This window comes from Barbus barbus (genome assembly GCF_936440315.1).
Source record: "Barbus barbus genome assembly, chromosome: 21".
In the NCBI taxonomy this organism is placed as follows: domain Eukaryota; kingdom Metazoa; phylum Chordata; class Actinopteri; order Cypriniformes; family Cyprinidae; genus Barbus; species Barbus barbus.
Window position 1 is genome coordinate 12,669,349 of NC_136749.1, and position 15,116 is coordinate 12,684,464.

General features: G+C 36.6%; 2 protein-coding genes across 3 annotated transcripts; one reads left to right on the top strand and one right to left on the bottom strand.

Moving 5' to 3' along the window:
- Nucleotides 1-4,182: 4,182 nt before the first annotated feature.
- Nucleotides 4,183-5,650, bottom strand: LOC306887794 (transmembrane protein 100-like; the record flags this gene model as incomplete). Its single annotated transcript, XM_079445807.1, has 1 exon — nucleotides 4,183-5,650. The coding sequence occupies one exon, from the start codon at nucleotides 5,648-5,650 to the stop codon at nucleotides 5,219-5,221; it is 432 nt and encodes a 143-aa protein (XP_079301933.1). The 3' UTR covers nucleotides 4,183-5,218.
- A 3,554-nt stretch (nucleotides 5,651-9,204) lies between these two features.
- LOC306886995 (uncharacterized protein) lies at nucleotides 9,205-14,995 on the top strand. Of its 2 annotated transcripts, none has more exons than XM_079444440.1 (17): nucleotides 9,205-9,460; nucleotides 9,870-9,933; nucleotides 10,095-10,242; nucleotides 10,443-10,493; nucleotides 10,616-10,996; nucleotides 11,170-11,271; nucleotides 11,397-11,629; nucleotides 11,708-11,886; nucleotides 11,985-12,075; nucleotides 12,195-12,542; nucleotides 12,619-12,736; nucleotides 12,843-12,934; nucleotides 13,087-13,201; nucleotides 13,320-13,415; nucleotides 13,506-13,673; nucleotides 14,242-14,409; nucleotides 14,504-14,995. In XM_079444440.1, the coding sequence occupies exons 2-17, from the start codon at nucleotides 9,871-9,873 to the stop codon at nucleotides 14,722-14,724; spliced, it is 2,574 nt and encodes an 857-aa protein (XP_079300566.1). In that variant the 5' UTR covers nucleotides 9,205-9,460; nucleotide 9,870; the 3' UTR covers nucleotides 14,725-14,995. The 2 variants fall into 2 exon arrangements, with proteins under 2 accessions (XP_079300566.1, XP_079300567.1); XM_079444441.1 differs by having other exon boundaries at nucleotides 9,246-9,456.
- The last annotated feature ends 121 nt before the right edge of the window (nucleotides 14,996-15,116 follow it).

Below are 15,116 nucleotides of genomic sequence, written 5' to 3' on the forward strand. Positions count from 1 at the left end.
TGCAGATCCTTGTCATTGTCGTACCCACCCCTCCATCTCTCCTCTTTTTTTGTTGTTCCTCAATTTATAACCCAAAGGCTCTTTTAAGAGCCATTACCCCTTGCAAAAATGCACAAAACGGTGTTAAGCAAGGGGGAATGTGAGCAGTATTTAAAAAGCTCCACTAGTGAGTGCCCATTCTGCAGTTACTCCAGTATGCCAGAACTGATGTATTATCACATCAAAAATCACTTTCAGTGGGCAGTTCAACATCATGGTGAGTTTAACTGTCTTTTGCTTATCTCACTTTAGTTAAAGTATAATATGGTGCTGAACCAGCCAGCAATGCACTGTGCATGCTTCGGATTTAATTGCTTGTGAATTTGTAGAAGAATATTTAATTTTAAGGTTCAGGTAAATTTAATTTTCTGCATTGCGCGCATTGACCATGGGTCTTTGTTGCTGAAATCACAAAAAAATGTGCTTGCACATGGATGGTGCTGATGAAAATTCTGTCTTGCGACTGTCCACTGTCCAGAGCAAAATGCAAACAAGTGAAGGTTAAATTTAGGCAATTTTCAACAAACTTATTTTCTTTTGTTTGCCCTTTCAGATTTCACCATTTTAAAATGTCGGGCAAAGTCTCACTTTCACTGCTGCTATTGTTCAGCGACTGTAATAACTCGGGCAAATTTGCTGAAGCACATTGCCACCCATGCTTCACCACCAACCCAGCCTTGGTCTTCCTCGGCCCAGCAGACGCCGCCTCAGTCCTCCTCGGTCCAGCAGATGCCGCAGACGCAGCCCCAGTCTTCCTCGGTCCAGCAGATGCAGCCTCAGTCCTCCTCGGTCCAGCAGATGCCGCAGACGCAGCCTCAGTCCTCCTCGGTCCAGCAGACGCAGCCTCAGTCCTCCTTGGTCCAGCAGACGCAGCCTCAGTCCTCCTTGGTCCAGCAGAGGCTGCCTCAGTCCTCCTCGGTCCAGCAGACGCAGCCTCAGTCCTCCTTGGTCCAGCAGAGGCCGCCTCAGTCCTCCTCGGTCCAGCAGAGGCCGCCTCAGTCCTCCTCGGTCCAGCAGAGGCCGCCTCAGTCCTCCTCGGTCCAGCAGACGCAGCCTCAGTCCTCCTCGGTCCAGCAGACGCAGTCCCAGTCTTCCTCGGTCCAGCAGACGCAGCCCCAGTCTTCCTCGGTCCAGCAGACGCAGCCCCAGTCTTCCTCGGTCCAGCAGACGCAGCCCCAGTCTTCCTCGGTCCATAAGGCCTCATGAGTATAAGGTTGACTTTAAGTAATCTTGCTTCTTGCTTTTTCTAAAGCACTGGCATGGCTAACATAATCTTAGATGTGCATATGAAAGAGTTCTGTTTTGTGTGTGTTTTTGGATACAGGTGTTGTGAACTGGGGAAAATGGAGTGAAACATCAAAGGCTGAATTGCGGGTGCCTTTTGAAAATAAAGAGTGTAACACATGTAAAACCTTGTTCAAATCCTGCTCAGGTTTTAAAGGTAATGGGAAGCGTGGTTAAGCGTGTTCTTCGACAGCATAGAGGACCCAGACTGCTGTTTCATGTGCCAGTAAAGTGTATAAAGAAGGAAGGTTTAATGATTAAAGGAGATTAAGTAATAAAGGAAGAAAGTGTGTAAAGGATGTTCATGTTTAACCAGACATTTATATGTACAAAAAGATGTGTTATATACAAATGTACAAATTTCACCTTTCTTTATCAGAATTAAACCGTTTCATACCTAAATAAATAATTGTCTTGGCATGTTATTCATATACAAACAATGCTGATATTTTTACCATAAGATTTTCATTATCAAGTAAATCCATAAATTATTAATTTGGTAACAATATGGTTCATTAGTTAACATGAACTAATAATGAACTGCACTTATACAGTTAACTAACATAAACAAACAATAAACTACTGTATTTTCAATAACTAATGTAAACGAAGATTAGTAAATACAATAACAATTGTATTGCTCATGGTTATAGTTCATGTTAGTTAATACATTACTGTTTAATGAATCTTATTGTAAAGTGTTACCATTAATTTTAATAACATCTTAAGGCATGACACTTGCTGAGAATATTTAACTTTTATTTAAATGGTAATAATACATGTAACAGTAAAGCATATACTGAAATTAAAATAAAAAACGACCATAAATAACTTGTAAGTGGTAAATGACCAATACACATGAATAGAAATAACTTAAACTTAAGTTGTAAATAAACTATATTTGTTGACATTGCGACTGCAATGAAGTCAAAAGCAGTAATTGGATTCTTGCTTGGAAATGTACATAAAATGAAATGTTTTCCAAAGATTAACAAATTTACAATGTATTGTTTAATACTATATAAATTTACCAGGTATAAGTAATTAACGGGTTCACAGGTTTGTTTTATATAATTATGTATTGCTACCAATTATGTTTCAACCGCATTTCCTGTTTACCGCGGCGTCGACGTCATTACTTTGCCACTAACCAATGAGAAGCATTGGGGGCGGGGCGACACGTGCAGCCCCGCCCCAGGTGCAGCCCCGCCTCGATCTGCAGGCTGCAGCCGGGTGTACTTGTGTTAATCCGGGCCTGGACGCAGACAATTCACACATCTCTCTCTCTCTCTCTCTCTCTCACTCTCTCTCTCTCTCTCTCTCTCAAAATGGCCATATTTGAGAAAAAATAAATAAAGTTTGCATCACTGGATATAGCTGTCGTCATTTAACATTTCTTTGGTAAAACAGTTGACTAATATGAAATGATTTGCAGTTTCATCTTACCTCGCTCTCTTTGAACGTTAGACTGACGCTTCGCGCTCTGCTTCTGCTTCTGCTAAACTTTGATTTGATTGGCCATCTCAGTCATTTTGACGAGCGCTGTTAGACCGCTGATCTGAAGCGCCTAGTATGTGCAACGGTCGCGCGCGCATCCGTAGAAGTTAATTCTCACATTTTATTAGTAATTATAGCTCAACAGGCTGTGTGACTATGAGAAGTTATTACATCAAAATGTATGTCAGGATACAGTTTTCCCCATTGCTCGCGTGCCAGCGATTATCCCTCTTCGTGCCACTGTAGTCACGCGACCCCTGATTTAAACTATATTCATGGTGGGGTAGCTATTTAATGAAAAGGCAATTGAAACGTCATATATCTAAGTGTCAATGCATTTAAGAAAAATTAAATACATTTAAATCACCATTTTGCTACCCTTTTTATACCTTTTGCTGCACCTTTGGCTCAGAATGCATTTTGAAACTCTTATTGCATTTTGCTAAAATTATCACGTGGTCTCACGATGAAATCCCAAGTGCCCTACCCCTAAGTCTAAATGTATTTAGGAAAAACAGCATTTAAATTATAATTTTGCTACAGCTTTTGCTTGGACATGTTAAACATATCTAATCAATTTAGGTAATATATTTTCATTTTCATTTTGCTACTTATAAAGCTTTAAAATATGTTTTTAATTTGCTTATTAAAACTAGTGTAGAAAATGGCTAAATTAAATGACATAATTGAATTTTCATTATCATTTTGCACTAAATGTTGCACATAATGGGAAAATGTAAATTTAAAAACACAAATACATTGCCATATTACATATTGCATTGCCATTTTGCATATTACATTTCAAATTGAATTTAGCTGCACATATGCTTCCATACGGGGATGGTAAGACACTTCCAATTTCTGAAATATTGAACAAGTTACAAATCACTTAATTCACTTCACACATGTGAGGAAGTAGAACCCTGTGGCATACACAGCAGATTTTAGAGGAGAAAAACTAATTTGGTGGTAAGAAAGTAACTTTTTTTTTTTTGTGATGGCAGTCCCTGATTTGTAGTTAAACTCATCAAAGTTAAATTATGTTCATTGTGTGTCTGTGTAGATATTTTCATGCAAGTTGTTGTGCTAATGTTTTGGCTGTTAGCAGTGAGGTGAGCTAGTTCATGGCTACAAGACTCTGGGTTATTCGTAACATTGATGAAACATGTTATAACTTACTTCAAGCTAATTGTTTTGTTTTATTTTTAAATGTTTTCTTTGAATTTCAATATGCCTAGGTTTTGGTAGAGAAAGACAAACCGAGGGGTGTCTCTAAATGTTCAAGTGCTCACATTCAATGTTATTATGGCCAATTAGGCTACTATGTCTAACATTAACAAACACACACACACACATGCACATTATTCAGTTTTATTATCATGATGCTAATGTAACACACACACAAAAACACACCAATTATGTTGAAAAGTCAGTGTTGAATAAAAAGCTTTCAAAATCCTTTTTTTTTTTTTCATAATCCTTATTACATAATGTTATATATATCATAATGTTCCATCTCACCCCGGTGGATATCACAATGTTCCATCTCACCACAGGGTATGTTATAACTAACCTGGACTATGGGGGTGAATTGTAACATTTCACTCCTCGTGTTTGAAACAAAACCATGAATTTTCTGTTAATGCTGCAAAGATAACCGCTACACCATTTAATAGCAGACACTTGTAATTAGTTACATATATATGTATTTGTATTTATACATATTACATAAAGTACTCAATCAATTAAGTTATAAATGTAAAGTCTCATTTTTCATAAAGTCCAAAAATCCAAAACATTTAAAATGAGTTTTTAGTCAATTTTTCAGGTATTTTCCTTGTATACCATCATATATCAACTGATAACACATTGAGTAACAAAGAAATTAATGCACATGTATATTTAGAACTGCAGTGGGTTTTCTTAAGCACACGAGCTTTAACATTTTTATATAATTTTTTATACAAATGCCTATGTTTTACAGAAACTATGCAGCTGTGATTTTCTCCCTTAATGATAGTATATGACAATGGAGAAAATATTATTTATGTGATGTATTAATATATCAAAATACGTAGAGAGAATATATATATCAAAAATAGAGTTGCAAGTATTCAAGTCGATGCATCAATTTTGAAAGCTCTGAAATGATATTCATTTAAACTTAGATTCACAATATAAGTCAACAGTGTATTCCTTAAATCAACTGTTTTAAAAAAAGACATGAATGTTGAAGTAAATAAGTCTCTTGTGTGTTCTGAAATCACAAAGGAAATAGCAAAGTGTTTCCTGTAGCAATGAATTTCATGTGATCTTCCTCCATGATTAAACAAAGAGTGATGAAGAAAAACAAAAATGGAGCAACAGGGCGCCTGACATATTCATATTTTATTTTCTTTTACACTGTGACTCTTTTTAAAACAACTTCTGCGTACTCATTAACCAACACTAGATTAGCTTCTGCCCTCTCTCTTCTGGCCATCATTCTTCTCTTTTTCATTAAGAAACGTAGGATGAAGATCATGGCTACCAGACTCAAACTGCTAAGCAGCAGTACCAATCCAAGAGCCAGAAGATGTGACAGACCGTTGTTCTTGTACTCCAAATGATCCCACAAACCCACCGACACAACACTCAAACCAACCAGAGTGCCCCAAAAACCAAAAGCCAACATACAGGAGCCACAGGACAGTTCTGCTCCTCCTGTCACCACCGTGACACCTGCCAAAGAAACTAGCCCATTTGGTAAAGTCACAGTTTCAGACTTTGGATCATATTTCACGATTTGAGTTGGGTTCGAAACGGCTGAAAGGTCCTCGGGTGTTGCCATCATTAATGAGCTTCACGAAAGACCTTTCCAAAGTTGCCTGTCTCTCCTGTTGATGTGTGATTTTTAGAAACTTCTCGAATATTGATGATTAAAAAAATTTAAGATGTTAGAAAACAGTTGTCCCTCTAGGTTGTGGTTCCTCTGTAGTTGTCCTTCTTATCTCTTCTCACAGCTGTGTCATTTCTGTACTTCTATCAATTATACAAAAGCAATGAATATAAATCAGTACATTATAGAAAATGCCACTGTGATGATAAAAATTGTGTTATAAATGATAAAAAAGACTACAGTTTAGTCAATCGATATCAATTTAAAAATAAATATACATTTTTAAAGATATTATATAACAATAAAACTAATGATCATGTTGTTGTTTTTTTTATACTGTTAATCGTCCAAATTAATATTATCTACCAGTACTTTAAATAGTTTAATAATTTATGGGATAGTTCATCGAAAAAATGAAAGTACTGTCATAATTTACTCACCCTCATGTCATTCCAAACCTGTGTGAATTTTTTTGTGGAAATGTTTACTTTCAATGGTAATCAAAACTGATTAGCAGCATTCTTCAAAATACAGTTTTGGAAAGACATGAGGGTGAGTAAATAATGACAGAATTTTGGGGGGAAAACAATCCCTTTAATCGCCATCAAAATTACATCTGAATTAAAGTGTGTTATGGATAGATGTGTAAATCACATACAAACATATAAAACATACAAAACAATGATCTCACCTTTTTTTTCCTGCTTGTAAAGAATCAGACCAATAAGTTTTCATTCCAAAACATGAAGAAAAAATACCTTTTTTCCAAACTGTTTATTCTAACATATTGTTAGTCTTTTTCCTAAAACTCATCAGCATAAAAATGTTCACCAAAGATCTGTTTTCTCTCAGGCAAGAGCATGCTGAATGCCAGTGCAGTGCTCAACAACCATTTACATAGTGTTTCACTGCATGCAGACCATCCTGTACCCTACCCACCACAGAGCCGGTGGACTGTTGTTTTTATTTTCCTTATCATTTGTTTGTTTCCATCAGCCTTTGTGTCCCAAAGGAAAGCGATGTCTGTCATTAGACATCATTATGACCCATTAACTTGTATTTATCTAAGACTCCCACCCTTCCTCTGCTCCCACCCTCACTGTTGCCTTTGCTTAAGAATCGGCTGGATTTTTAAAAGAGGTATTGTTTTCTAAGCAGAAAGTTTGGTTTTTCTTTTGAAAGAAATTTCCTCTTTGGTCTCCCTGGCCCTTTAGACTTTTCAGTCGCTATCCTGTCTACGTGCCTTGTTTTTCCAAGCGAGAAATTGTTAATTTTGTTGAATCACTGCTAATTTCTTTATTAGCGAGATCTGCTATTGTTTAGGTATTCGCAAAAATCTACCCATTCAAAGCACAAGTTGATCTGTTCAACCTTGAACGGCATAAGATGTCCATTACTCATTTGAAAACACCGTGACGTCAGTAGAGACTTGCATAAGAGGGTGTTTCCTTCCAAACCTTGTGACACAATTGTTGTGTCAAATGAGTGACGAGTCAACCTGTTTGGTATTATCCATCTATAGAAGAGGGAATAAAGTAGTTTTGACAAATTGTGTATTAAGTTGTCATTTGCAATTTTTCCAGATTTACTCCACTGACATAAAACCACAACAACTAGGCTAAATCTCCACGCTAGTCCCAGCAATCCTTGTACACCACATGTCACAATTTGCTCTCAAGGTGGCCACATTGTAATTAGCTCTGACAGGTAATCCAATAAATGTGCTCTTGGAATTCCTGGAATAGCACAGAGAAAATCCCTGTGCTAAAAGAGGGAAGGGTGAGGTATGTCTGGTGTTTCCAAGGGAGTTAAATAAATCCAGGGTGACTAAAGGTAGGGCAGACCTGTATCAAGTGAATGTTTTGGAAAGTTTCAAATGCAGCTTAGGATCTAAATGTGTGACCTAATGAGAAGAAATTTATAGGGACAGGGAAAAGTCCAGACAAAATGTGAAAAAGTTTACCTATTTTTTTCTATTAAATAGATGATGAGTCCTGTCAACATTATAATGTTACAAACTCATACGTGTTCCAGATATTAAACTTGAATTTTGACTGTTGTGTGGTTCATTTTATTAACATAAATTCAAATGGTAGGCTAAAAGTTTTGGCACTCTTGAATGTGGTCTGACAGCACACAGTAGGCCTAGTTAATAAGTACAAATGCACATTACAAGATATTTTAAAAGATTAAATGCATTGCAACTAAACAACATAATGTTATTTCTCATAAATTGAGAAATGGCAGATGGCAAACAATCATTGTGAGGTGCAGGTGGTGACGTTTGTTTACAAACGTTAACACACACAGGATCTTTAATTTGGCCATTCAGAAACAAAGCTTGCATCTTTCCATCTTTCCAATATATATAACTGCATAGGCAGTGTACTGAAAAGAACACAGAGTTAACACTTTATTATGATATATAACTTTGCAACTCCATGTCAACTAGCAGTCATTAAAGTATTATAACAGACTGCTTAATATCTGCTAAGACTTAATTTTGATGTTCCCCCATCAGACATTCAACTGCACTAATTATGATTAACTTCAACTTTAAAAAGCCTAACAGCCTATGAATATTCAAATGAGAATTAGTTGATATGTAGCTGCCAGTGTAAATGCACTGTAACAGCGGAAAAAGCAATTGGCAGGTAATGTTAAATGGTTTGCATGGAAATACAGAAGGAGACCCGACATAAGTACTCTGTATATCCCATGACCATAATCCAATGATATTTACAAATGAACCTAAACTCAATTGCTACTCGTAACCGCCATTAGTCACTGAACCAAACATGACCTAATGAATTTATTAGAGTACCCACAACAGGTTATGTGTAAGCATCAACAACCCAGTCTCTTACTACTGCGTATCTATACAACGAGTTTGCATTTTCATTCGGCGTAGTATTTACACGCCAAAGTCACATTTTTCGTTCACACTGCACGCAAAGCCCTCCCGTTACGCTTCCATTGCTGGAAAACGCGTAAGCATTGTACGCAGTGAATGTATTATTGTCAACGTCATCACCATCGTCCCGCCCCTTCAATCATAGTCAAGATTTATGTTTTTGTTTGTGATTGTATTTGGAATAGTACAAGTATTAACTAGTAATAATGATGATGATGATGATGATGAATATATAAAGTGGTTTTTAGCTCTTCGCTGATTCAGGACCCACCCACTCCAGCTCGGAACCAATCAAATCGTTTAGCGTCTCATCATTATCCGGCGAGTATTCTCCAGTTCATCACGTCATCACCATCGTCCCGCCCCTTCAATCATAGTCAAGATTTATGTTTTTGTTTGTGATTGTATTTGGAATAGTACAAGTATTAACTAGTAATAATGATGATGATGATGATGAATATATAAAGTGGTTTTTAGCTCTTCGCTGATTCAGGACCCACCCACTCCAGCACGGAACCAATCAAATCGTTTAGCGTCTCATCATTATCCGGCGAGTATTCTCCAGTTCATCACGTCATCACCATCGTCCCGCCCCTTCAATCATAGTCAAGATTTATGTTTTTGTTTGTGATTGTATTTGGAATAGTACAAGTATTAACTAGTAATAATGATGATGATGATGAATATATAAAGTGGTTTTTAGCTCTTCGCTGATTCAGGACCCACCCACTCCAGCTCGGAACCAATCAAATCGTTTAGCGTCTCATCATTATCCCGCGAGTATTCTCCAGTTCATCTCGTGCGACCTCGTGCATCGTCGAAGCTGTCAATCAGCACAACACAAGCAGGTATTTAGACAAAAATATGAACAAATAAATAAATATTGTAAATGCAAGTGCTAATAGGATTTCTAATGCGTGTCAATGCTGTCAGCATCAAACGTTATTATTCTCTTAAGTGAGCGTGCACTTGTAGGCCCACAGTGTTGCCACGCGGTGTCTGTTTAAAATCATTTTCATTAAATGTATTAGAATAAAATTAGTGTAAGGGTCATCTGTGCGCAAAGATTACTTTTTATTGATTCATCATATGTATTTGGTTACATTATGATGAGATCACATTACTTGTGCATGCCAGGCATTACGTGTCGATCACAGATATGTAGATTAATCTCATTGTAACCCTGGCTTAGAACAACTTGTTTTTTAATTATTATTATTTATTTTTTTTTCCTCCCTATTTTACATGTTCAAGCAGAATGTCCAGAGGCTCTTTGGAAGCAGCACATCTTCTTGGAGATGTGTTTCTTGATCATATGCCGGTAATTTTAGAAATTGTATCTTAAATAATAATTTACTTTGACTTATTTTTCTCTGTCAAATAATTTAAAGAAAGCTACAGATGATTAATTATATAGGCTAATATATTATTCATGTAAGTGTAAACTACTTTAAAAACCTGTAAAATATATTTGCAATTTAGAAAGAGGAAAATAATCAAGCCAAAAGGTCTAAGCCACATCACACGACTGTAAAGTGGAGGAAAAGGGACAAAAATGGGAATGTGGTAAGGCCACTCAGAAGAAAAACTGCAATGAAACCAAATCTGAAAAGAGCGGCCCCTAATCATGGTGAGACAGTTGTGAATTTACAGTTATCATTTAAATGTATTGTTATTTTCAGTTGTGATTTTGTCTTTTCTCCCTATTTGAAAAAATGTTTAGCTATGTGCAGTCTGTTTTAATCTTCAAGTGCACTTATTTACTTACAGAACTAGATATAAAGAACCTTAAAGCATTATTTATGTATTCACATTTTATTTTGTTTAAAGCTCCTACCAGTGAACCTATCCAAGAGGAATTTGTTTATCGAGCAGGAACTGGTAACTGTTTTAAAATAGTTTATTCTGCCAGCTGTAACATAAATAATTGCATGATCATTGTACAATATCTCCATAAAAATGGATTGTATTGTGACTATAACACTGTTTCCCTTTCAATGAAGTCACACTCATTGAAGAATTGGAGCATATCCTTAATGACGACTGTGTTCAGCCTGAAGAGGTGTCTTTGGCCACAGCCTGGCAGAAGCGGCAATCCCTTAGCCATGAAAAATGGCACATTGCAAGGCAGTCCTTGGTTATGAATCTTTTGGAGGCTGAATATGTTCAGGAATGCATCTGCCAACACTGTCTAACTGCTGAGGCGATCGTACGGTGCAGGGACTGTCTACCCAGGCAGTATCTATGCACCCTGTGTGATGGAGATGTCCATCAGCACCTACCTCTTCATAACAGGGAGTCTATGGTCCATGGGTTCTTTAAGCCATTGTGTCCAACCACTGCAGTGAAGAGACATTCTGATTCATTTGAGTTCTCTGAACAAGGTATGCTTTCCATGTGTCCCATCATTCGTCTGAACATTTTAAATGGCTGTTCATTAGTGAAAAAAAATAATAAAGTATTTTTTAATAATATGTGAAATTATATTACATTTGACTTTTTTTATGAATTCTTTGCTGAGGAGTTGTTTATCATTGTTTTGCTTTTACTTTTTTAGTCCGATATCTTCCACTACTTTTGCCAGATAAAATCTGTGCCTGTTCAGAAAGTTCATGCAGAGTGACCAGTGGCAAGCCCATTATTCTAATTAATTTTAATGGTAAGATGTGTTTTCTTTCTCTTCATGAAAAGAACACTTGAAGTAATACAAGAAAACTCGATGCTTGCATGTAATATCTGTTATTAAGAAGTTGAAAGCTGTTGTGATACATCATTTTTTATTAGGACGGTACAATCTCACTCTTCCATCTCTGGAGTGCTCATGCTGTGGGAAAACATGGACAGTGGAACTCCGTAATCTCCTCAAGTCTGGGTACTGGCCAGCCTCTATACATTTTGAGACTGTATATGAGGTTGAACTTTTTAGGTCTTTTCTGGACTTAAAACTATTTGCTCCAGGTCTTTCACGTCAAGCATTTCTTGGAATGCTTGACCGAAGAACAGAGTACAATGGCAGGGTAAATATTCTTATTCAATGTACTGTTTACATGCAATTTATTCCTTAAAGTGATTGATTGGTTTGGTTATTTCAACAGAATGGTAAAATATGTGGAGACACATTCCAGAAAGCCTTTCTGGAATGGACCTTTGCCCAGCATGAGGTTGAGAGGCTTTGTGGTGCCCAACCATTTAAATGTCCTGCTTGCAGTCCATCCATGCATGCAGTCTCAGTGGATGGTAACAGGAAGCTATACAGGTTCCATAATGCACATGGGTATGTATTTTTTATTTTTTTGTAAATTTTATTGTGTTTTATTTTATTTATACTTCTTAACTGCCTATATCATGTTTTTCTTTCTCTATAAAATCAAGGACAGAGAAGGGCTACTTTGATGGCATATTTATAATGAAAGCTGATGATGTTTCCTCCTTTGTGGAATATGTTCATGAAAAGACCAAGCATGTAATAACCCTTAACTTATTTTATAATTTTATGTTTTTATTTATATTTTATAATATTGCATATTCAAGTCCACCTGCCATTATTGAAATATTAATACTAATTTTAATGTAATATCATAGGGCACAGGTAAAGGGGTTTGTGGCTCCTCTCAATGGACAGCAGCAAAGGAGTCAGCGAAAAAGTCAGCCTCAAAGATTGATGAGGAAGGCCTTGAGGTGGCTGTTTGCCGACATGGAGGACTGTTAAAAGCCCTAAATATGTTTAGAGGGGAAATTTTTGCTTATCCCTTGTTCCTTCAAAACACCCTCTCGAAGGAAAATGTGGCATTTTTCTGTTCAGATGTTGCCTGCAAGTACTGGCCATACTTAAAGAGAGTGGTGGGACACTGTCCGGAGCTAAGCCCTTTATTAAATATGCGCCCACTATTATCAGTTATGCATGCCAAAGCACATGAGTGGAGTTGCGAGGTAAGATTCTGTTATTACATATTTTTGGGGTATGGACATTCGCTTTTATTTCAACAGCTTTTATTTTTTTTGGTAGATAAAATGGTCCGGAAGAAATCAAGAGGGAGCTGGTCTTACAATTGGAGAAGAGGTGGAGCAGGTCAACTCCTTCTTGTCGAGAGCAGCAGTCTGCACTAAATATATGTCCAAAGCTGGTGAAGATCTTTCTTTACTACTTATACTACTTTTAACATGTTATTTCTAAGTATAATTTAATCATGACTAACAATATTTTTACTTTGACCACTTGTCTAATAATAGCACGCTCAGACATGCTCACAGTTCTTGCTTCTGCATGGAACAAACGCAAATCTGAAAATCTGGCTAAAAGTTTGTCGCAAAGATACGTTAAGGTATTTTACTGATGCAAATGTGATTTTTTTTTTTTTTTTTTTTTATTATATAAAAAGTATATTTACAATTATTTAGCAATTATTACTATTGCATACTTGTTATGCTATAAACATTTATCAACTTAATTTATAGTGTTTTGATATGTATTTAGACAACCGAAAGGCTGAAAGTGGAAAGAGACAGATTTGCAAGTCTGCAGGCTGAGCTTAATGTCAGCGACGAAAACATTCAGCAGTGGGTCAGTGATGTCCAGCAGTGGGCCGCAGGTAACACATGTTGAAGGGCCTGTTTGAATTTTTAACGTAATTTATTTTCCATTATAAATGTTTTGCACAAGATATCTAATTTGCAAAGTCTAATTTCGACTACATGTTTGACATGTAGTATCAAGAGCGAAGGATGACGCTGGACTTGAGGGCAGAATTCGAGGCCTTTATATCAGCATAAAGCTGAGAAAAAGCAATCTGTACCATCGGACAGGTCAGTTATTATGATGATAAAAATGTAATTCACATAGCTAAGGAATGAACTTGAGTGCTGTAATAATAATGTATGTTGTTGATTTATTAGATAGCAACAAAAGAAGGCACCGAATAAGAAGAAGAATTCATGAAGATAAGTCAACCTTGGCAGCTGCCATTAAAGAATTTAATGAACAGTCAGTCCACCAGCTTCCTTCTGTGGACGAACTCCTCGCAGCGGATCATTTCCAATGGCCATGGGAATGCCCGGACACTAGTAATTAACCTAGAAAATACACAGTGTATTTGATAAACATTGTTTGATGTTAATACAGTTCTCAGTGTTAACCTCTTAACTGTCACCCGTCCCCTCAGTGAAGTTATAGTGAAGTTTACTTCACTATAATGCAAATAAATCCTAATCTAATCATGACTAACTATATATCATTGGAAAGGTCTAAGACTCCTTAATAAATGTTTTACACGTTACAAATTATGTAGGAAAAGTATTTTATGGCTAGAGTGGACCTTAAATATCTACATAATAACAGGAGTTCTGACCTTTGTCACAAAAAGTCTTTCTTTGTTGCCTTTTTCCCTGTCATGCTTTAGAAATCATCATAAATTACATATCAATTGAAAGCTTAAAATCTCAAAATTCCTCCTTTTCAAATCAGACATCGTAATACCATGGAACTGGTGCATTAAAATCATATTACAAAATGTTTTCATTCATTAATTTGATAAAAATGTAAGTTTGGATAGTGCACTTCCACGTCTGTTCAAAAATGGGAGTGACAGTTAAAGGCTTAAAGGTGGTCATTTTAAACCTTAATTAATTGCAGGTAACAGCAGCCTCTCAACTAAGAAGATTTTCTTTGACCGGTTCATGTTGCTTTCCCGACTGAAGGAGGAGGAGCAGATCATTGTGATGGAGGTCAAGCAACACTGGCAATCACTGAAGGAAGCTGAATGTTCCCTGAGGGATCTCTCTGTTAAAATACAAAATAACAGTGAGTAGCCATAACAAAATTCAATAACCAATGCACTGATGGAATTAAAATTTAGGAATAATTTTATTTATGTTTTCATTTCTTTTTTATGTAGACAGTGACTTCGAGCTATCAGAGGGGAGCTCCAACGGACTACTGTGCCTTCTCAAGAGAAAATTGGAAGATCTTCAGTTTCTACAAAATAACGCTAGGATGTTATACAGACAATGTGTTCTGGGACAGGCATCAGACAGCATTCTATTTGAAAACATGTCCGATGAAGAAACTGAGGATGCAAACTATAGTTCTGATGAAACCCAAAGTGATGAAGACTAAACCTGACCATGTAGACTACTGAAGAACAATCATACAACCTCGGTCCCTATTATCTCTTTTCTGTTATTTCAGTCTTTCTTAGCTCTCATGGGACCATGCAGTGTGTAGTAGTGTATATGATGGTGGAGGGGGAGGGGATAATGTTTTGCAGTGTGTACCTACATCTTACATTGATGGAGGATGCGTTTACATATACTGTTGATAAAGTTTCTACATAATACATGTTTTTCCCTACTGTAAGAAAAATAAAATGCTTGTATAGTGATCTACAAAAACAGTCTTGTCTTTTTATCTCCTTGATTTAATCTCTGTTCAGGCAGGTCTTGCATGATAATTCTGCAGTATATAAGAAAATGTATTCCATTCTTTAACAACATTAAGTGCATTAAATG